We start from the raw sequence: 21,452 nt of genomic DNA, 5'->3' as shown, positions 1-21,452 counted from the left end.
TCTCCTGTTGCAGAGCACAGGCTCCGGACGCGCAGGCTCAGCGGCCATGGCTCACGGGCCCAGCCGCTCCATGGCATGTGGGATCTTCCCGGACCGGGGCACGAACCCGTGTCCCCTGCATCGGCAGGCAGACCCTCAACCACTGTGCCACCTCTCTGCCTATTTTTTGATTGGGTTATTGGGAGTTTTTTTTTTCCACTGAGTTGTATGAGTTCTTTATGTATTTTGGATATTAATCTCTTATGGGATATGTGGTTTGCAAATATTTTTTCCTATTCCAAGGTTGCCGTTTTATTTTGTTGATGGTTCTCTTTGCTGTGCGGAAGCTTTTTAGTTTGATGTAGCCCCACTTTTTATTTTTACTTTTGTGGCCTTTGCTTTTGGTGTCAAACAAACAAAAAAAATCATTGCTGAGACCAATGTCCAGGAGCTTACCCCCTATGTTTTCTTCTAGGAGTTTCATGGTTTCAGGTCTTGTGTTAAAGTCTTTAATCCATTTTGAGTTGATTTTTGTGTATGGTGTAAGATAGCAGTCCAGTTTCATTCTTTTGCACGTCATTGCCCAAGTTTTCTCAATACCACTCATTGAAGAGACTATCCTTTCCCCATTGTATACTCTTGGCTCCTTTGTCATAAATTAATAGACCATGTTTGCATAGGTTTATTTCTGGGCTCTCTATTCTATTCCATTAGTCTATGTGGCTGTTTTTTTTGGTTTGTTTTTTACATCTTTATTGGAGTATAATTGCTTTACAATGGTGTGTTCGTTTCTGCTTTATAACAAAGTGAATCAGTTATACATATACATATGTTCCCATCTTCCCTCTTACATCTCCCTCCCTCCCACCCTCCCTATCCCACCCCTCCAGGCAGTCATGAAGCACCGAGCTGATCTCCCTGTGCTATGCGGCTGCTTCCCACTAGCTATCTACCTTACGTTCGGTAGTGTATATATGTCCATGCCTCTCTCTCGCTTTGTCACAGCTTACCCTTCCCCCTCCCCATATCCTCAAGTCCATTCTCTAGTAGGTCTGTGTGTTTACTCCTGTCTTACCCCTAGGTTCTTCATGACATTTTTTTCTTAAATTCCATATATATGTGTTAGCATACGGTATTTGTCTTTCTCTTTCTGACTTACTTCACTCTATATGACAGACTCTAGGTCTATCCAGCTCCTTATAAATAGCTCAACTTCGTTTCTTTTTATGGCTGAGTAATATTCCATTGTATATATATGCCACATCTTCTTTTTCCATTCATCCAATGATGGACACTTAGGTTGTTTCCATCTCCGGGCTATTGTAAATAGAGCTACAATGAACATTTTGGTACATGACTCTTTTTGAATTATGGTTTTCTCAGGGTATATGCCCAGTAGTGGGATTGCTGGGTCATATGGTAGGTCTGTTTGTAGTTTTTTAAGGAACTTCCATATTGTTCTCCATAGTGGCTGTATCAATTTACATTCCCACCAACAGTGCAAGAGGGTTCCCTTTTCTCCACACCCTCTCCAGCATTTATTGTTTCTAGATGTTTTGATGATGGCCATTCTGACTGGTGTGAGATGATATCTCATTGTAGTTTTGATTTGCATTTCTCTAATGATTAATGATGTTGAGCATTCTTTCATGTGTTTGTTGGCAGTCTGTATATCTTCTTTGGAGAACTGTCTGTTTAGGTCTTCTGCCCATTTTTGGACCGGGTTGTTTGTTTTTTGTTATTGAGCGGCATGAGCTGCTTATAAATTTTGGAGATGAATCCTTTGTCAGTTGCTTCATTTGCAAATATTTTCTCCCACGCTGAGGGTTGTCTTTTGGTCTTGTTTATGGTTTCCTTTGCTATGCAAAAGCTTTGAAGTTTCATTAGGTCCCATTTGTTTATTTTTGTTTTTATTTCCATTTCTCTAGGAGGTGGGTCAGAAAGGATCTTGCTGTGATTTATGTCATAGAGTGTTCTGCCTATGTTTTCCTCTAAGAGTTTGATAGTTTCTGGCCTTACATTTAGGTCTTTAATCCATTTTGAGCTTATTTTTGTGTATGGTGTTAGGGAGTGATCTAATCTCATACTTTTACATGTACCTGTCCAGTTTTCCCAGCACCACTTATTGACGAGGCTGTCCTTTCTCCACTGTACACTCCTGCCTCCTTTATCAAAGATAAGGTGACCATATGTGCGTGGGTTTATCTCTGGGCTTTCTATCCTGTTCCATTGATCTATATTTCTGTTTTTGTGCCATTACCATACTGTCTTGGTTACTGTAGCTTTGTAGTATAGTCTGAAGTCAGGGAGCCTAATTCCTCCAGCTCAGTTTTTCGTTCTCAAGATTGCAGTGGCTATTTGGGGTCTTTTGTGTTTCCATACAAATTGTGAAATTTTTTGTTTTAGTTCTGTGAAAAATACCAGTGGTAGTTTGATAGGGATTGCATTGAATCTGTAGATTGCTTTGGGTAGTAGAGTCATTTTCACAATGTTGATTCTTCCAATCCAAGAACATGGTATATCTCTCCATCTATTTGTATCATCTTTAATTTCTTTTATCAGTGTCTTATAATTTTCTGCATATAGGTCTTTTGTCTCCTTAGGTAGGTTTATTCCTAGATATTTTATTCTTTTTGTTGCAGTGGTAAATGGGAGTGTTTTCTTGATTTCACTTTCAGATTTTTCATCATTAGTGTATAGGAATGCAAGAGATTTCTGTGCATTAATTTTGTATCTCGCTACTTTACCAAATTCATTGATTAGCTCTAGTAGTTTTCTGGTAGCATCTTTAGGATTCTCTATGTATAGTATCATGCCATCTGCAAACAGTGACAGCTTTACTTATTCTTTTCCTATTTGGATTCCTTTTATTTCCTTTTCTTCTCTGATTGCTGTGGCTAAAACTTACAAAACTATGTTGAATAAGAGTGGTGAGAGTGGGCAACCTTGTCTTGTTCCTGATCTTAGTGGAAATGCTTTCAGTTTTTCACCATTGAGGACGATGTTGGCTGTGGGTTTGTCATATATGGCCTTTATTATGTTGAGGAAAGTTCCCTCTATGCCTACTTTCTGGAGGGTTTTTATCATAAACGGGTGTTGAATTTTGTCGAAAGCTTTCTCTGCATCTATTGAGATGATCATATGGTTTTTCTCCTTCCATTTGTTAATATGGTGTATCATGTTGACTGATTTGCATATATTGAAGAATCCTTGCATTCCTGGAATAAACCCCACTTAGCATGGTGTATGATCCTTTTAATGTGTTGTTGGATTCTGTTTGCTAGTATTTTGTTGAGGATTTTTGCATCTGTGATATTGGCCTGTAGTTTTCTTTCTTTGTGACATCCTTGTCTGGTTTTGGTATCAAGGTGATGGTGGCCTCGTAGAATGAGTTTGGGAATGTTTCTCCCTCTGCTATATTTTGGAAGAGTTTGAGAAGGATAGGTGTTAGCTCTTCTGTAAATGTTTGATAGAATTCTCCTGTGAAGCCATCTGGTCCTGGGCTTTTGTTTGTTGGAAGATTTTTAATCACAGTTTCAATTTCAGTGCTTGTGATTGGTCTGTTCATATTTTCTATTTCTTCCTGATTCAGTCTTGGCAGGTTGTGCATTTCTAAGAATTTGTCCATTTCTTCCAGGTTGTCCATTTTATTGGCATAGAGTTGCTTGTAGTAATCTCTCATGATCTTTTGTATTTCTGCAGTGACAGTTGTTACTTCTCCTTTGTCATTTCTAATTCTATTGATTTGAGTCTTCTCCCTTTTTTTCTTGATGAGTCTGGCTAATGGTTTATCAATTTTGTTTATCTTCTCGAAGAACCAGCTTTTAGTTTTATTGATCTTTGCTATCGTTTCCTTCATTTCTTTTTCATTTATTTCTGATCTGATTTTTATGATTTCTTTCTTTCTGCTAACTTTGGGATTTTTTTCTTCTTCTTTCTCTTATTGCTTTAGGTGCAAGGTTAGGTTGTTTATTTGAGATGTTTCCTGTTTCTTAAGGTAGGATTGTATTGCTATAAACTTCCCTCTTAGAACTGCTTTTGCTGCATCCCATAGATTTTGGCTCGTCGTGTCTCCATTGTCATTTGTTTCTAGGTATTTTTTGATTTCCTCTTTGATTTCTTCAGTGATCACCTCGTTATTAAGTAGTGTATTGTTTAGCCTCCATGTGTTTGTATTTTTTACAGATCTTTTCCTGTAACTGATATGTAGTCTCATAGCATTGTGGTTGGAAAAGATACTTGAAACAATTTCAATTTTCTTAAATTTACCAAGGCTTGACTTGTGATCCAAGATATGATCTATCCTGGAGAATGTTCCATGAGCACTTGAGAAGAATGTGTATTCTGTTGTTTTTGGATGGAATGTCCTATAAATATCAATTACGTCCATCTTGTTTAATGTATCATTTAAAGCTTGTGTTTCCTTATTTATTTTCATTTTGGATGATCTGTCCATTGGTGAAAGTGGGGTGTTAAAGTCCCCTACTATGAATGTGTTACTGTCGATTTCCCCTTTTATGGCTGTTAGTATTTGCCTTATGTATTGAGGTGCTCCTATGTAGGGTGCATAAATATTTACAATTGTTATATCTTCTTCTTGGATCGATCCCTTGATCATTATGTAGTGTCCTTCTTTGTCTCTTCTAATAGTCTTTATTTTAAAGTCTATTTTGTCTGATATGAGAATTGCTACTCCAGCTTTCTTTTGGTTTCCATTTGCATGGAGTATCTTTTTCCATCGCCTTACTTTCAGTCTGTATGTGTCTCTAGGTCTGAAGTGGGTCTCATGTAGACAGCATATATATGGGTCTTGTTTTTGTATCCATTCAGCCAATCTGTGTCTTTTGGTGGGAGCATTTAGTCCATTTACATTTAAGGTAATTATTGATATGTATGTTCCTATTCCCATTTTCTTAATTGTTCTGGGTTTGTTATTGTAGGTCTTTTCCTTGTGTTTCTTGCCTAGAGAAGTTCCTTTAGCAGTTGTTGTAAAGCTGGTTTGGTGGTGCTGAACTCTCTCAGCTTCGGCTTGTTTGTAAAGGTTTTAATTGCTCCATCAAATCTGAATGAGATCCTTGCTGGGTAGAGTAATCTTGGTTGCAGGTTTTTCTCCTTCATCACTTTAAATATGTCCTGCCAGTCCCTTCTGGCTTGCAGGGTTTCTGCTGAAAGATCAGCTGTTAACCTTATGGGGATTCCCTTGTGTGTTATTTGTTGTTTTTCCCTTGCTGCTTTTAATATGTTTTCTTTGTATTTAATTTTTGACAGTTTGATTAACGTGTGTCTTGGTGTATTTCTCCTTGGATTTATCCTGTATGGGACTCTCTGTGCTTCCTGGACTTGATTAACTATTTTCTTTCCCATATTAGGGAAGTTTTCAACTATAATCTCTTCAAATATTTTCTCAATCCCTTTCTTTTTCTCTTCTTCTTCTGGAACCCCTATAATTCGAATGTTGGTGTGTTTAATGTTGTCCCAGAGGTCTCTGAGGCTGTCCTCAGTTCTTTTCATTCTTTTTTCTTTATTCTGCTCTGCAGTAGTTATTTCCAGTATTTTATCTTCCAGGTCACTTATCCGTTTTTCTGCCTCAGTTATTCTGCTATTGATCCCATTTCATTTCATTTATTGTGTTATTCATCATTGTTTGTTTCATCTTTAGTTCTTCTAGGTCCTTTTAAATGTTTCTTGCATTTTGTCCATTCTATTTCCAAGATTTTGGATCATCTTTACTATCATTATTCTGAATTCTTTTTCAGGTAAACTGCCTATTTCCTCTTCATTTGTTAGGTCTGGTGGGTTTTTATCTTGCTCCTTCATCTGCTGTGTGTTTTTCTGTCTTCTCATTTTGCTTATCTTACTGTGTTTGGGGTCTCCTTTTTGCAGGCTGCAGGTTCGTAGTTCCCGTTGTTTTTGGTGTCTGTCCCCAGTGGTTAAGGTTGGTTCAGTGGGTTGTGTAGGCTTCCTGGTGGAGGGGACTAGTGCCTGTGTTCTGGTGGATGAGGCTGGATGTTGTCTTTCTGGTGGGCAGGTCCACGTCTGGTGGTGTGTTTTGGGGTGTCTGTGGACTTATTATGATTTTAGGCAGCCTCTCTGCTAATGGGTGGGGGTGTGTTCCTGTCTTGCTAGTTGTTTGGCATAGGATGTCCAGCACTGTAGCTTTGGTCGTTGAGTGAAGCTGGGTGCTAGTGTTGAGATGGAGATCTCTGGGAGATTTTTGCTGTTTGATATTATGTGGAGCTGGGAGGTCTCTTGTGGACCAGTGTCCTGAAGCTGGCCGTCCCACCTCAGAGGCACAGCACTGAGTCCTGGCTCCAGCACCAAGAGCCTTTCATCCACGTGGCTCAGAATAAAAGGGAGAAAAAGTAGGAAGAAAGAATTAGTAGAAGTAGAAAGAAAGAAAGAACGGAGGGAGGAAGGAAGGAGGGAAGGAGGGAAGGAAGGAAAAAAGATAAAGTAAAATAAAGATAAAATATAATAAAGTCATTAAAATAAAAAAATAATTATTAAGAAAAAAACCGGACAGATATAACCCTAGGACAAATGGTGGGAGCAAAGCTATACAGACAAAATCTCACAAGAAGCATACACATACACACTCACAAAAAAAAAAAGAGGAAAAGGGGAAAAAATCATAGATCTTGCTCTCAAAGTCCACCTCCTCAGTTTGGGATGATTTGTCTATTCATGTATTCCACCGATGCAGGGTACATCAAGTTGATTGCGGAGCTTTAATCCGCTGCTCCTGAGGCTGCTGGGAGAGGTTTTCCTTTCTCTTCTTTGTTCTCACAGCTCTCAGGGGCTCAGCTTTGGAGTTGGCCCTGCCTCTGCGTATAGGTCTCTGGAGGGCGTCTGTTCTTTGCTCAGACGGGACGGGGTTAAAGGAGCCGCTGCTTCGGGGACTCTCGCTCACTCAGGCTGGGGGGAGGGAGGGGCACGGAGCGTGGGGCGACCCAGCCCCAGTGGCAGAGGCCGGCGTGATGTTGCACCAGCCTGAGGCGTGCCGTGTGTTCTCCCGGGGTAGTTGTCCCCGGGTCCCGGGACCCTGGCAGTGGCGGGCTGCACAGCCTCCCCGGAAGCGGGGTGTGGATAGTGACCTGTGCTCACACACAGGCTTCTTGGTGGCGGCAGCAGCAGCCTTAGCGTCTCATGCCCGTATCTGGGGTCCACCGCTCACGCCCGTCTCTGGAGCTCCTTTAAGCAGTGCTCTTAATCCCCTCTCCTCGGGCACCAGGAAACAAAGAGGGAAGAAAAAGTCTCTTGCCTCTTCGGCAGGTCCAGACTTTCCCCTGGACTCCCTCCCGGCTAGCCGTGGCGCACTAGCCCCCTGCAGGCTGTGTTCACGCCGCCAACCGCAGTCCTCTCCCGGCGCTCCAAACGAAGCCGGAGCCTCAGCCCCCAGCCCCACCCGCCCCGGCGGGTGAGCAGACAAGCGTCTCGAGCTGGTGAATGCCGGTCGGCCCTGATCCTGTGCGGGAATGTCTCTGCTTTGCCCTCCGCACCCCTGTTGCTGCGCTCTCCTCCGCGGCCCCGAAGCTTTCCCCCTGCGCCACCCGCAGTCTCTGCCCGCGAAGGGGCTTCCTAGTGTGTGGAAACCTTTCCTCCTTCTCTGCTCCCTCCCACTGGTGCAGGTCCCATCCCTATCCTTTTGTCTCTGTTTATTCTTTTTTCTTTTGCCCTACCCAGGTACGTGGGGGGTTTCTTGCCTTTAGGGAGGTCTGCGGTCTTCCGCCAGCATTCAGTAGGTGTTCTGTAGGAGTTGTTCCACATGTAGATGTATTTCTGGTGTATCTGTGGGGAGGAAGGTGATCTCCGCGTCTTACCCTGCCGCCATCTTCCCGGAAGCCCCCCTCTTCTGAATAACTAGGCTTTAAAATGCTTAGGCCCTGGATTCTACCTCAGCAAGTTTCTGCCTAAAACTGAATCTATGTGTCTGTTTTTATGCCAAACCATACTGCTTTTATTTATACCCATTTTTTTAGAAAAGGAATTTGAGGCTTATGAGATTAAACAGAGTGACTAGAAACCTGGTCAGTAGAGCTGGGACTCACCCTCCTAAGCTACTTCTGCTCGTATATCGATTCTCGTAGACTGGTAAAAGATTTAGAAGTATTCTTGTATTATAGTTATTCTTGTATTATAGTTAAATCTTACATTATTGTAAGAAGCAGTACAGTACTGTAGGACGAGAGAGTATGTAGGTAAATCAGATACCCAAAAAGTGGATGTTAAGATGGCATACAATCAAGAGAAACATAGTAAGAATGATACATCCTTTAAATATATTCACAAAGAAAGGCAGCAATACAAAATGAATGCATTAAGTAATAGAAGGGATGGTGCTGCCTGAAGTATTATCTGAGGATGAGGGAACTAAGAAGTTAAATAAACGTGGTCTGAACCCACTTGATTAATTAGCACAGATCTAAGATTCAAACCCAAATCTGACTATTACAGCTACCTGCTATCCACACTTTTTAAATAGTAACCTCACTGAAGTCACAATTGCTGACATAGTAAAATCACAGGAAATATACCAGAGTACTACTGACATTTGGACCAAAAAATTGGGGACACTCCTGTGCACTGTAGGATGTTTAGCAGCAGCTAAGCCTCCATCCCCACCCCGAGTGATGACAATCAAAACTTCCCCACACGTTGCCCCATAAGATGAAGGCTGAGAATTAACCCCTGGTTTTAGACCATAAGTGACATTGATAATAGCGTATTCAGTGGCAAGGCACGGGTGAAAGACTGCAGTGGGCTTAAAAAAGAGGGGAAGAGAATACTCTGAAATAACAAGAGTAGGTAATTCTTCCAAGATGTTTGGGAAGGGGAGCAGAAAAACGGGGGTGGTAGATGGAAAGAAATATGAGGTGAAGAGCCTTTTTAAAAAACTGTGGTAAAATAAATTTACTATCTTAATCATTTTTAAGTTTACAGTTCAGTGCTATTAAATACATTCATGTTGTGCAACATCACTGCCATCTTATTCCCATAACTTCTTTCACCCTGTAAAATGGAAACTCTTTACCTGTTAAACAGTCACTCCCTGTTCTCCCCTCCCCCAGCCCCTGGTAACTACCATTCTACATTGTATCTGTGACTGTGACTACTGTTGGCACCTCTTATAAGTGGATCACACAGTCTGTTTAGGACTGGCTGATTTAACTTAGCGTAATGGCACCGAGTTTCATCCATGTTGCAGTGTATTGCAGAAGTTTCTCCCCTTTTAAGGCTGAATAGTACTCCAGTGCATGTATATACCACGTTTTTGCTTATCCATTTACCCACTGATGGTCACTTGGGTTACTTTCATGGTTTAGCTATTGTGAATAATGCTTCTATAAACACGGGTGTACAAATATCTCTTTGAGATCCTGCTTTCAGTTCTTCTGGGTGTATACCCAGAGTGGAATTGCATGGTTATATGGTAATTACGTTTTAAATTTTTTGAGGAACCACCATGCTGTTTTCCACAGCAGTTGTACCATTTTACATTCCCACATGACAGTGCACCAGGGTTCCAATTTCTCTACATCCCCACCAACTCTTGTTTTATTTTGATAGTACTCATACAAATAGGTGTGAGGTGGTGTTTCACTGTAGTTTTGATTTGCATTTCCCTAATGACTGGTGATGTTGAGCATCTTTTCATGTGATTATTGGCATTCCATTTGATAAATGTCTATTCAAGTCCTTTGCCCATTTTTTGAGTTGAGTCTTAGGAGTTCTCCATATATTCTGGATATTAATCCCTTTTCAGATATATGATTTGCAAATATTTTCTCCCATTCTGTGGGTTGCTTTTTTATTCCATGGATAATTTTCATAAAGTGCCATTTGTCTAGTTTTTTCTTTGTTAACTGTGCCTTTGGTGTCATATCCAAAAATTCATTGCCAAATCCAGTGTCATGAAGTTTTTGTCCTTTGTTTTCTTCTAAGAGATTTATTGTCTTAGCTCTTACAATAAGATCTTAGAATTATGTCCTTGACGCATTTTGAATTAATTTTTGTATATGGTGTTAGGTAAGGGTCCAACTTCATTGTTTTGTACGTGGATATCCAGATTTTCCAGCATCCTTCGTTGAAAAGACTATCTGTTCCTCAGTAAACGGTCTTGGCACCCTCATCAAAAAACAACTGACCATGTATATGTTTATTTCTGTGCTCTCTATTCTGTTCATTGGTCTGTATGTCTGTCTTTATGCCAGTACTTCACAGGTTGGATTAATGTAGATTTGTAGTAAGTATTGAAATCAGGATGTATAATTCCTCCAGATTTGTTTTATTTTTTCAAGATTGTTTTGGCTATTTGGGGTCCCTTGAGGTTCCATATGAAAATGTGGGTGGGTTTTTCAATTTCTACTAAAAATGCCACTGGGATTTTGATAGGGATTGCATTGAATCTTCAGATCACTTTCAGTAGTAGTGACATTTTAACAATATTAAGTCTTCTAATCCATGAACGTGGCATGTGTTTCCATTTATTTATGTTGTCTTTCTTTTAATTCTCATTGTATAAGTCTTTCATCTCCTTGGTTAAGTTAATTCATAAGCTTTTGGTTTTTTTAGGCTGTTTCAAATAGAATTGTTTTCGTAATTTGCTCTTGAGATTGTTCATTGTTTGTGTATAGAAATGCAGTTGATTTTAGTGTATCGACTTTGTATCCTGCTACTTTGCCAAATTCCTCATTTAGTTCTAGCAGCTTCGTTCTGGAGTCTTCAGGGTTTCTACATATAAGATCATATCGTATGCAAAGATAATTTTACTTCTTCCTTTACGGTTAGCATACCTTTGATTTCTTGTTTGCCTAAGTGCTCTGGCTAGGACTTCTAGTACTATATTGAATAGAAGTGGTGAAAGTGGGCATCTTTGCGTTGTTCCTGATCTTTGAGTATGATGTTTGCTGTGGGTTTTTCATATGTGGCTTTTATTATGTGGAGGTAGGTAGTTTCCTTCTGTTCCTGTTTGTTGAGTGTTTTTATCATGAATGCATGCTGAATTTTGTCAGATGTTTTTTCTTCACTGACTGAGATGACCATGTGGTTTCTCCTTCATTATGTTGATGTGGCATATTACATTGATTGATTCTTATATATCGCATCACATCATTGGTGTATAATTCTTTTAATATGCTGCCGAATTCCATTTGCTAGTATTTTGTTGAGGATTTTATCTCAGTGGTCATAAGGCATGTGGATCTGTAGTTTTCTTTTCTTGTAGTGTCTTTGGCTTGGTATCAGGGTTATTCTGGACTCACAGAGTGAGTTAGGAAACATTCCCTCCTCTTCCATCTTTGGGAAAAGTATGAGAAGGTTTGACAGCTCTTTAAATGTTTGGTAGAATTTACTAGAGAAGCCATCAGGTCCAGGGCTTTATTTATTGGGAGATTTTTGATTAATAGGTCAATCTGCTTATTAGTTATGGGCCTATTCAGATTTTTTCAAGATTTAGTCTTGGTAGGTTTTGGGTTTGTAGGAATTTGTCCATCTCATCTAGGTTATCCAGTTTGTTGTGTATAATTGTTAATAGTGCATTGTTACAATCCTTTTTATTTTTGTAGAATCAGTAGTAAGGTCCCCACTTTTATTTTTCATTTAGTAACTTGAGTCCTCTCTTTTCTTCTTGGTCCATCTAGCTAAAGGTTTATCAATTTTGTTTATCTTTTCAAAGAACCAACTTTTGGTTTTGTTGATTTTTCTTTATTATTTTCCTCTTCTGTATTTTGTTGACCTCTGCTAATTTTTTTTTTTTCTTCCTCCTGCTAACTTTTGCTTTAGCTTGCTTTTTTACTAATTCCTTAAGGTGGACTTTTTGGCTACTGATCTGAGATATTTCTTCAGGTAGATATTACAGCTATAAGTTTCCCTCTGAGCACTGCCTCACTGCATAACCTAAATTTTTCTTTGATCCATTGGTTGTTTAAAAGTTTTTTTTAAATTTCCACAACTTTGAATTTTCCAGTTTTGTTTTTGCTTTCTTATTTTATCCCATTGTGGTCAAAAAAGGTACTTAGTATGATATCTACCTTTTAAAATATGTTGAGACTTAATTTGTAAAGTGTCCCACAGGCACTTGAAGAATGTGTGCTCTTGTTGTTGGGTAGAGTGCTCTGTGTATATCTGTTAGATCTAGTTGGTTTATTGTGTTATACCCTCCCTTTCCTTACCTATGTCTGGTGGTTCTGTCCCTTAGTGTGAGTGGGATGTTGAAGTCTCTATTATTGTAGAACTGTCTGTTTTTGCTTCTTATGTTTTAGTGGTCATTACATGTGTAAATATTTATAATTATTATGTCTTCTTGCTGTATTGAACCTTTTATTAATATATAGTGTCCTTCTTTGTCTGTTGTAAACTTTTTTTGATTTAAAGTCGATTTTATGTGAAATTAGTATAGCTACCTTGCTCTCTTTTGGCTCCAATTTGCATGGAATATCTTTTTCCATCCTTTCACTTTCAGCCCATTTGTGTCTTTAGGTCTTAAGTGAGTCTCTTATAGACAGCATATTATAGACGTGTTTTTAGCCATTCTGCCAATCTGTGTCTTTTGATTGGAGAGTTTAATCTGTGTAAATTTAAAGCCCCATAACTTTTTTGACCCTCATTTCCTGCATTCTTGTTTTTGTGTTTAGTTGATTTTTTGTAGGGAAATTTTTAAGTTCCTTTCCTTTTGTTTATATGCTATAGCATTTTTCTTTGTGGTTACCATGGGAATTACATTTAACAGCCTAAAGTTATGAGACTCTAATTTGAATTTATAGCAATTTTAGTTTAATAATGTATATAAAATCTCTGTTCCTTTACAGCTGCATCTCAACGCTTTTCGATTGCTGATGTTATAAGATCACATCGTCATACGTTGTGTGCCCAAAAACATAAATTAAAAATTCTTTTAGGGGCTTCCCTGGTGGCGCAGTGGTTGAGAGTCCGCCTGCCGATGCAGGGGATGTGGGTTCGTGCCCCGGTCTGGGAAGATCCCACATGCCACGGAGCGGCTGGGCCCGTGAGCCATGGCCGCTGAGCCTGCACGTCTGGAGCCTGTGCTCCGCAATGGGAGAGGCCACAACAGTGAGAGGCCTGTGTACTGCAAAAAAAAAAAAAAAAAATTCTTTTAAATGTATTAGTCTCCTAAATTATGTAGAAAAAAGATTTGGGGTTACAAACTAATTTACAGTAATACTAGCTTTTATACTAATAACTTTTTTTCTTTAAATCTTGGTTTCTTAAATCGTAGAAAAGAAAAAGTACAGTTACAAGCCATTGTAAGCCATAGTACTGGCTCTTATAATTGCCCATGTGTTTACCACAGTTGAGATCTTCTGTTTCTCCACGTGGCTCCGGTTCACTGTCTAGTGTCCTTTCATTTCAACTGCAGGACCCCCTGAGTACTTCTTGCAGGTACAAAGGAGAGTTTTGCTGCATCTAGGATTCTCCACTGACAGGTTTTTTCCTTCTTTTAGCACTTTGACTATATCAGGTCTTTTGGCCTCCAGAATTTCTGATGAGAAATCTGCTGATAACATATTGATGATCCTTTGTGTGCGACAGCTCCCCTCTTTCTTGCTGCTCTCAGGAGTTTCAGAAGTTTGGTTACAACATATTCAGTGTGGCTCTCTGAGTTCATCTGACTTGGAGTTACTGAATATTTATATTCATATCTTTCATCAGATTGAAGGAATACTGGCTAAAAACTTCCCCAGTATTCTCTCTGCTCATTTCTCTCTCCCCTCCTTCTGGGACGCCCATGATGCATATCTTGGTCCATTGGCTGATGTACCACAGGTCTTTTTAGGCTCTGTTTGCTCTCCAGTTTTTTCACCTCTCTTGTTAATTTCCATTGTCCTGTCTTCTCTCTGCTCAAATCTGCCTTTGAATCCCTGAAGTCAGTTTTTCTTTTTTTTTTTTTTTTTTTTTTTTTGCGGTATGCGGGCTTCTCACTGTTGTGGCCTCTCCTGTTGCGGAGCGCAGGCTCCGGACGCGCAGGCTCAGCGGCCATGGTTCACGGGCCCAGCCGCTCCGCGGCATGTGGGATCTTCCCGGACCGGGGCACGAACCCGCGTCCCCTGCATCAGCAGGCGGACTCACAAACACTGTGCCACCAGGGAAGCCCCTGAAGTCAGTTTTTCACTTCAGTTAATGACTTCTCAGCTCCACGTTTTCTTTTTGGTTTCTATCTTTTTATTGATGTATGAACTGGAAACATCATTTTCTTGACTTTCTCCATATTTTCCTTTAGTTCTTTGACCTTCTTTAATAGTTGTGTTAAAGTCTTTGTCTAATATATCTGCCAGTAGGTCTTTTTCATGGCCAGTTTCTGTTGACTTGGCTTTTTTTTCCTTTGAATAGTCATACTTTCCTGCTTCTTTGTATGCCTTGTGGTTTTTTGTTGAACACTGGACATTTGAATCTAGTAATATGGTAACTGGAACTCATTTTCTCCTCCTTCTCATAGTTTGCTGTTTTTGTTTCTTTGATGGTTGTAGGCTGTCTCTTTCTGTGCCAAAGATCAGATTGAGGTGTAAACTAAATGTCTTCTTAGGTCTTTTCTGAGCCTCTCCTTGGGTATGCACATTCACTTTCTAATTTCTCCTGTATATGCAGTTGATTTTGAATGTCTGACTTGCAAAAGGGGGAATAAAAGGGCAGTGGCCCTTTAACTCTTCTGAAAGTCACTTCAGCTGGAGGAGTTGTGACAGCGGGGGCAGGGGGTGGAACAGCAATGGCTGCCCATTTCTGTGACCGGAAGCGCATCTTTTTTGCCCACCCTGGCTCCCACAAGGTGCTCCATTCACAGCTGCTTGGGTGGAGAATAGGGAAGAGGTAGCTGTTACTGTGCTAAGAGCTGAAATTGACCAAAATTAACCATAACTTACTGTTCAAGCCTTCAGTAGACTTCAGAGTTCCAAAATAGTTACTTCAGACAGATTCTACAGTACAGCTGTTGTCCAGGTGGGAAGGTGGATCCTGGTGCTTCTGCTCTGTCATCTTTCCAGAATCTCAGGGCCTTTTTAAGAAAATAGAAATTACTTACGCTTGTGTGCTGACGGGAATGACCTAGTGGAGATGAAAAAGTTGATGCTGTGCCCGAGTAAGCTTGAGTTTGCTGACAAAGGACTGCGTGCTGAGCCTCAGTCGTCCATCCCATTGTTTCCTGCCATCCTGCTCAGGACAGAAAACATGTTCTTGGTGATACTAGTTTAAGCTTGAGCCAGAAAGAGCTTTAAAAGCACAGTTTCAAAAGTCTGTCAATCACTGTACCCAGCTTCCTATGCATTTCATCCCACGTTTAACTGCTGGTTATGGTTTCTTGCCTGCAGTGCTACAACTGTGAGGAGGAGGCCATGTACCACTGCTGCTGGAACACATCCTACTGCTCAATCAAGTGTCAGCAGGAGCACTGGCATGCGGAACACAAGCGCACCTGTCGCCGGAAAAGATGAAGGCTGGTTTTTTCTGGAGAATCACTGACGATTATTCTTCTCAGACACAGCGGTTTTTGTTTCCAAGAAGCCAAAATTGTTTAGAATTTGCTTCCCATTTTGCACCAGCCTTTAAACACTTTTCGTGAAGAAATTTTGCACAGTAGTTAAATCTTTTGTTAATGCTCCTCTGGAGTTTTTCAGGGGGTAAAAGTAACATCAGTGGAGGGTATTATTTTAAATAAATTTTAATTGAGAGTTTGTTGCATTTTCAGCAAATTTTAAAACATTTTTAGGTTTTACAGAGATTTTAACCTTTAAACAACAGATCTTTAAAAAAACAGCAGGTGAATGAGTTTAACAAAGAAACATTTAAAATAGATCTGAATGTAAGAACTACAGAACTGTTTCAGAAATAAAGCATACTACCTTGATGTGAAATTTATTTCTTAACCTTGTTGAGCTGGTTTTGTTCAGCTTAATTTACTGTTTAAAGGCATTATCTATTGGTTATGCCAGTGGGTATATGATTGATTGAATTTAGGGAACAGGGTTGACACAGCAGGTGCTAGTCCTGCATATTTTTTCTTAAATATTTCCCAATTGTGTTTTTCATTATTTCTTTTCAATATATAACTTTTATAACAAATTATTAGCTTTGATCTTGTAGTTTAAAATTGCAGGGAACTGGGGTAATCTTTTACTGAGCTGGATCTTAGAGAAAATGAATATTTAAATTTTAAAGTTTGCACATTTCATCTTTGTCCTAACATGAGTGCTTGTAACAAAATAAACAAAAATAAAATAAAAAGCCAAAAACTACCTTTATCCATACACGAAATTATAGATGAGGCATACAAATTTCTCTAATGCTTCCCTTCCCTCCCCAGATATCATCTGAATGATTGATTGCCTATTATCTGGTGTCACCTCTTACATTGTAAGTTAATTCTGAAAGGAAAGAAAGCACTTAAGTTTCACAGAAGCCGTTATGTTTGTAGTAGTGGGTCATTGCCTACTAATGAACTCCACCACTGTACACAGAATGAAGAATAATGCATGTTAATTTTCTTGTATTAAAGATGCCGTGATTTGTAAAAAGTCTGTATTTTGCGGAATGTCTGGATTAAGAAGCATTACCAATAGGAATGGATCGATAGTTGAATAATGATTTTTTTTATACATAGACATATAAAATACAGCCAGGAAAACTTAAATTACTTTTTACAAAAAAAAAAAACCTCACAATTTATGTTTTTTCAAAGACTGATCTTAGACCAAGTCAAAATAAATTCCCATTTATCATTTATTTTTAAGGTTAGAGAAATAATTTGTAAATATTTATTTAGACCTTTGATATTTATTAAAGCAATTACACACCATGTAAGTGAGAGAATCAGGAGAAAAACCTTTTAAAAAGTTTTCTCCAGGTTTGTCAGGGTCACTCTAAAGAGCCTTCTGTGAAATAATCATCCATCCAGTCCTGATGCTGTTACAGATGGTGGTGACACAAGTTAATCGACAAGCTACTGCCCAGTGGCGCCCAATGGCTTGTAGGACCTGCCCAGTAGCCCCATTTCAGCACCGTACCTGGATTACGCAGGGACTCGGCACTCTCGGTCCCTCCTTGTTGCTGTGTGATTTGTCAGTGTTGCCACGGTGCCGTGGTCTGAGCGAGACGACGTAACCATGAACACTTAACCTTCTCTGATTGATTTTCAAGTTTTAAAACTTCGATCCACCCCTATGAGAGCAAGTTATTGTGGAACTATTTTTGGTGTAAAATCATTCCAGAGTGTGTACTATTTACCGATAGCTGCATGAAAGTAAGATTCGTGTTACTTTGGCTTTTTTGTCTCCGTTGACACGGTTGCACATTTCCAAGTTACTACAGCGTGAAAACTGTGTGTTAAAAAAAAAAAAAAACAAAATTAAAAAAAGAGATTGTGGCCTGGTTTTGTAAAAGTTTTAGGTAAAATTACAATTGATTGTTTTAGGAATCATTATTAAAAATTTTCTGCAATCATAAAGCTATATCAAGGTGTTGAGCTTAGCCACTATGCACATTGTAATTATTCATTGTGGCTGTCCAGTTCTATGATGCATTCTGGCATTTTGTAAGCTGCTCTGACTAGCAATATATAGGTTCATTTAATGTGTTAACATTGGTTAATAAATGTATTTAAAAAAAACTGCCTTTAATTGTTGATTTAGTCCATTCCCCTAAACCAAAACAAACACAACTGTATCACATGGTAATCATATACTGTGGGCTATCCACTGGTGACTGTTTATATAAAATCAGTGTGTTAAGAATAATTTACTTAAACATTTGTTTAAGTTGAACTTACTTTTACCAGTTGTCAAGTTCAGGTTTGTTTGACTACAAAGCCCCTTTTCTGGGTAAACTTATGCTAGGCTGAACATAAAGGTAGATAGAAAATTATTCAGTGACCATTTGAAATTAGTCAATATCAATTTCAATGCATCTAGAATCCCATCCATCATCTCACCTTGCATCACTGCACTCCTCCAACCAATTCACATGATGCCAACCTCAGTTCAAGCCAGCGTCACCCTCCTGACCAGACTGTCATGTAGTAAGTGGCTCGACCCTCTTCTTTGCCTTCCTCGCCAATTCAGTGGTTCTTAAACTTTTGACATCAGGATCACAAGAGGGCTTGTTCAAACACTGCTGGTCCCCACCCCCAGCATTTTCATTGCAGACAAGTTCCCAAGTGTTGCTGACGAGGGCATCCTTTCATAACCACTGCTTTACTGATGATGAAAATAAAAACAGACCCTTTCATGAACAATATACATAAAGTTTCAGTATTTTACAGAGTCCTAGGGCCCATCTGTAGACTTCCCACCCCCATAAGGATCCAGGTCCCTCATGTTAAGAATCCCGGATCCAGTGAGATTAGAGAAGCAAAAATAGGAGAGGTAGCAAGAGTCCTGTTACTGTGATCTAGATCAGAGCCTCTCAAATGTTCATGTGCACACAAATCGCCTGGGGCTCTAGTTAAAATGCAGACTCTGACTTAGATGGTCTGGGGTGGGTGGAGCTGGTGACTCTGCCCTTTCTCATAAGCTTCCAAGTGATAACTGCTTGTACTGGCCAGGGATTACACCTGAGAGGCTAGATCTTAAAGGATATGTAAGTGCTCAGAAGTGTAACCACTACTACCACACTAAATTATAAACTATAAAACAATGCTGTCAAGTGAAATTATGTAACGTGAGGTACCTAAGAAATTTAAAATTTTCTAGTAACCATACTAAATATTAAACCTTTAAATAACCATATTAAATATCTAACCGTATTAAGAAGGAACAGGTTAATTTTAATAATATATCCTACTTAACCTAGTATATCCAAAATATTTCAATATTTAATTAATATAACAATGAGACATTTTATATTCTTGTCTTATACTAAGTCTTCAAAACCCAGTGTGTGTTGCATGCTTTCAGCACATCTCCATTCGGACTAGCCACTAGTTTATTCATGTGTGGCTGATGACTACCCATGTTGGACAGAGCAACCTAAAAACAAGAGCTTTGTCTTACCAAGTAAGGGCCCCCATCAGCACCTGACCTGTAGTCAATATGCATTTAGCAAATGTTTAGTAGAGGTCCTCCTTGAAACCTAGACAAGAAAAAAATTAATCAGTTTTCAACAGAATTCGACCTCTCTGAGGGTAGGCTTAGTCTTTCAGAGTCTGAGATTTGAGAGCTTAAAAATCTTCCAACAACCTCTAAACTGACATTGCAAGTAGGCAGCCCTCGAAAGTTACCTAAGGATCCCTATGGCTCTACAGGGCAGTTTGAAAACCTTTATCTACTCCAACTCCTTAACCTCATACTGGAGAGAAAGCCGAGACCCAGAGCTGCTCAAAGTCAGGAACCAGGTTCCTGACATCATACCTCCTGTTCTACAGCCCCATGAAGACAGTCTGTGGCTTAATAAAGTCGTGCAGTGATAAATAATCCCTACCTCCAGGAACAGGGAAGAGTATAACTGGAGGTATAGACTGCTAAGGAAATATTATTCATTTAATAAATACTTGAGCCCCTACAGCATTTGTGTTAGATGCTAAGTGTATGATAATGAGCAGAACAGACACATTTCCTGTCTCTATGTAGCTTATATTCTAGTAAGGGCATCAATCAAATAAGTACAACTTTAATTACAACCGCGAGTTGGGTGCAATGAAGAAAAAATATGGGACTATAGGATACAGAGAAAGCACAACAGGAGGGGAAAGAATTAGGGAAGGCTTAAAAAAACCTGTACGGAAGCTCGAACTTGAAAGGTGAGCAGGAGTTAGCTGGAGAAGAAAGGCATTCCAGAGGATCCAACATTGATTTCGGATGCTTCATTTTTTTCCTTCATATTTTTACTATGAACATAACTTTTAAAACCAGGAAGAAAAGTTACAGAAGAAACAAAATTCTTGGCTAGAGCGGTCTGCAGGGTTAAAGGTTACAGGAGAGTAATTCTTTTCAAGCAATGAGAGAGATTTGACATGGTTAAGGAAGCCATCAGACAGGAAGCAGGAATGAGGGTGATGCCACGAGAGAATAACTAGAGGGTAACCTCACAGTGACTGCGGAAGACGAGATGGTTCAAAACGACAGATGATAAAGTGAAGATGAGAGGAGCCTACTCTTGAAAACTGCTCGTGAATGGGAGGGAAATTATGTTTAGGACAAGAAGAGGCATAAACAAGTGATATCAGCATCACGGTGGTGCAGGGTGTTCCTCCTTTTGTCCTTTTTCAACAAAGAATTAGGGCATCTTTCATGAACACAAGGACCTCTGTGGTTGCTGCAGGAACCAGCACCATATGCCAGGGGACCTGTAAGGGGTCTTGCCCACCTCTGCATCTGGTAATAGGGTTAGGGTTAGACCTTGATATGGGCTGTGGAGCCCATGGGGCAATAAACTTGCCTGACCCTTCTGGCTGCAGTGGGAAAAAACCTGAAGAGTGTTGACCTGGGCAGACACCCACAGAAGGTAGAGAAGTTGCAGAAATCCAGCCTTTCCTAGGGGAGATTCCAGCATGTCATTGGAGAGGAAGAAAGTTTGGATGCAGTGGATCTAGAAGAACTTTCTCAGCACTGCACCCCACCCCCTCCCCACCCCCCAAGGAATCACTGCATACAGAGGATCTATCTGACAGTGGTGACCTCTTTCACAAGAGACAAGGAGAGCAATGAGTGAGTACCTAGCTAGCCAGTGGTGTGGGAAGCAGCTGGAGAACCTGTTTCTCTCCAGCAGCACCCAGAGTACTGACGCAGGACTTCCATGACTGCCAAGAGGGAGGAGATCAGGAAAGAAGCAGATAAAAATATCGAAGGTCTTTAAAGGGATGCAGTTCCTGCTAACTGAACTCAGCAAGAAGTTCACCCATGAGCCTCTGGGAGTGCCACTCCTGGGGATCCCCTTACCAGGTCCATGGGCGTCCCCAGTGCCCTAAGAGCTAAGCTCACACTCTCCCCCACTCTGCAGCCAGCATCTTGTGCATGGCTCCTGAGTGCAGCAGCAAAAGCAAGCTCCAGTAGACAGAGCGTGTGATCAGAGAACTGGCCAGCGTCTGTGGGCAAAGGAGAAGCCAGAAACTTGGGCTGTAGCATCACCTTCTCGAAAACAAAGAAGCCAGTGGCCAGTCTGGAGGGTTGTAAGAACAAAAAAAGATACAAAAGCTTTAAGAGTTTGCCACAAAAGGGAACAAGCAGAGTGAAACAAGGGTATCCAGAAAAAGGCAGAATTAATGACAATACCAACAAACAGAATGCCCCATTTGAAGACAACTAGCAAAGATTTGAGGAGGTGTCTGCTACTTCAAATGCAACAGCAGCAACACAAAACTACAAGGAACATGAAAAATCAAGGAACCATGTCATCACTGAAAGATAATAATTCTCCAATAACCAAGCTTAATGTCATGGAATTTTGTGATCTAGTTGATAAAGAATTCAAAATAGCTGTTTTGAAGAAACTCAACAAGCTATAAGAAAGTTCAGAACGACAATTCAATGAAATCA

At 40.0% G+C, this 21,452-nt stretch overlaps 1 protein-coding gene across 16 annotated transcripts in view; it reads left to right on the top strand.

The window, feature by feature from the left end:
* Nucleotides 1-17,329, top strand: part of ZMYND11 (zinc finger MYND-type containing 11) — a 139,071-nt gene extending 121,742 nt beyond the window's left edge. For all 16 annotated transcript variants that reach the window (XM_089906637.1, XM_089906640.1, XM_030763980.2 and 13 more), the window contains one exon: nucleotides 15,297-17,329. In XM_089906637.1, coding sequence (XP_089762763.1) covers nucleotides 15,297-15,419 — 123 coding nt within the window. In that variant the 3' untranslated portion in view covers nucleotides 15,420-17,329. The remainder of the gene's footprint in view (nucleotides 1-15,296) is intronic.
* Nucleotides 17,330-21,452: the final 4,123 nt, after the last annotated feature.

Source organism: Delphinapterus leucas, chromosome 2 (assembly GCF_059928025.1).
Source record: "Delphinapterus leucas isolate spDelLeu-1000000601 "Yukka" chromosome 2, BTC_Dleu_Yukka2, whole genome shotgun sequence".
NCBI lineage: Eukaryota > Metazoa > Chordata > Mammalia > Artiodactyla > Monodontidae > Delphinapterus > Delphinapterus leucas.
The sequence above is the reverse complement of the archived record's forward strand: the minus strand, read 5'-3'. Positions and strand labels throughout refer to the sequence as shown.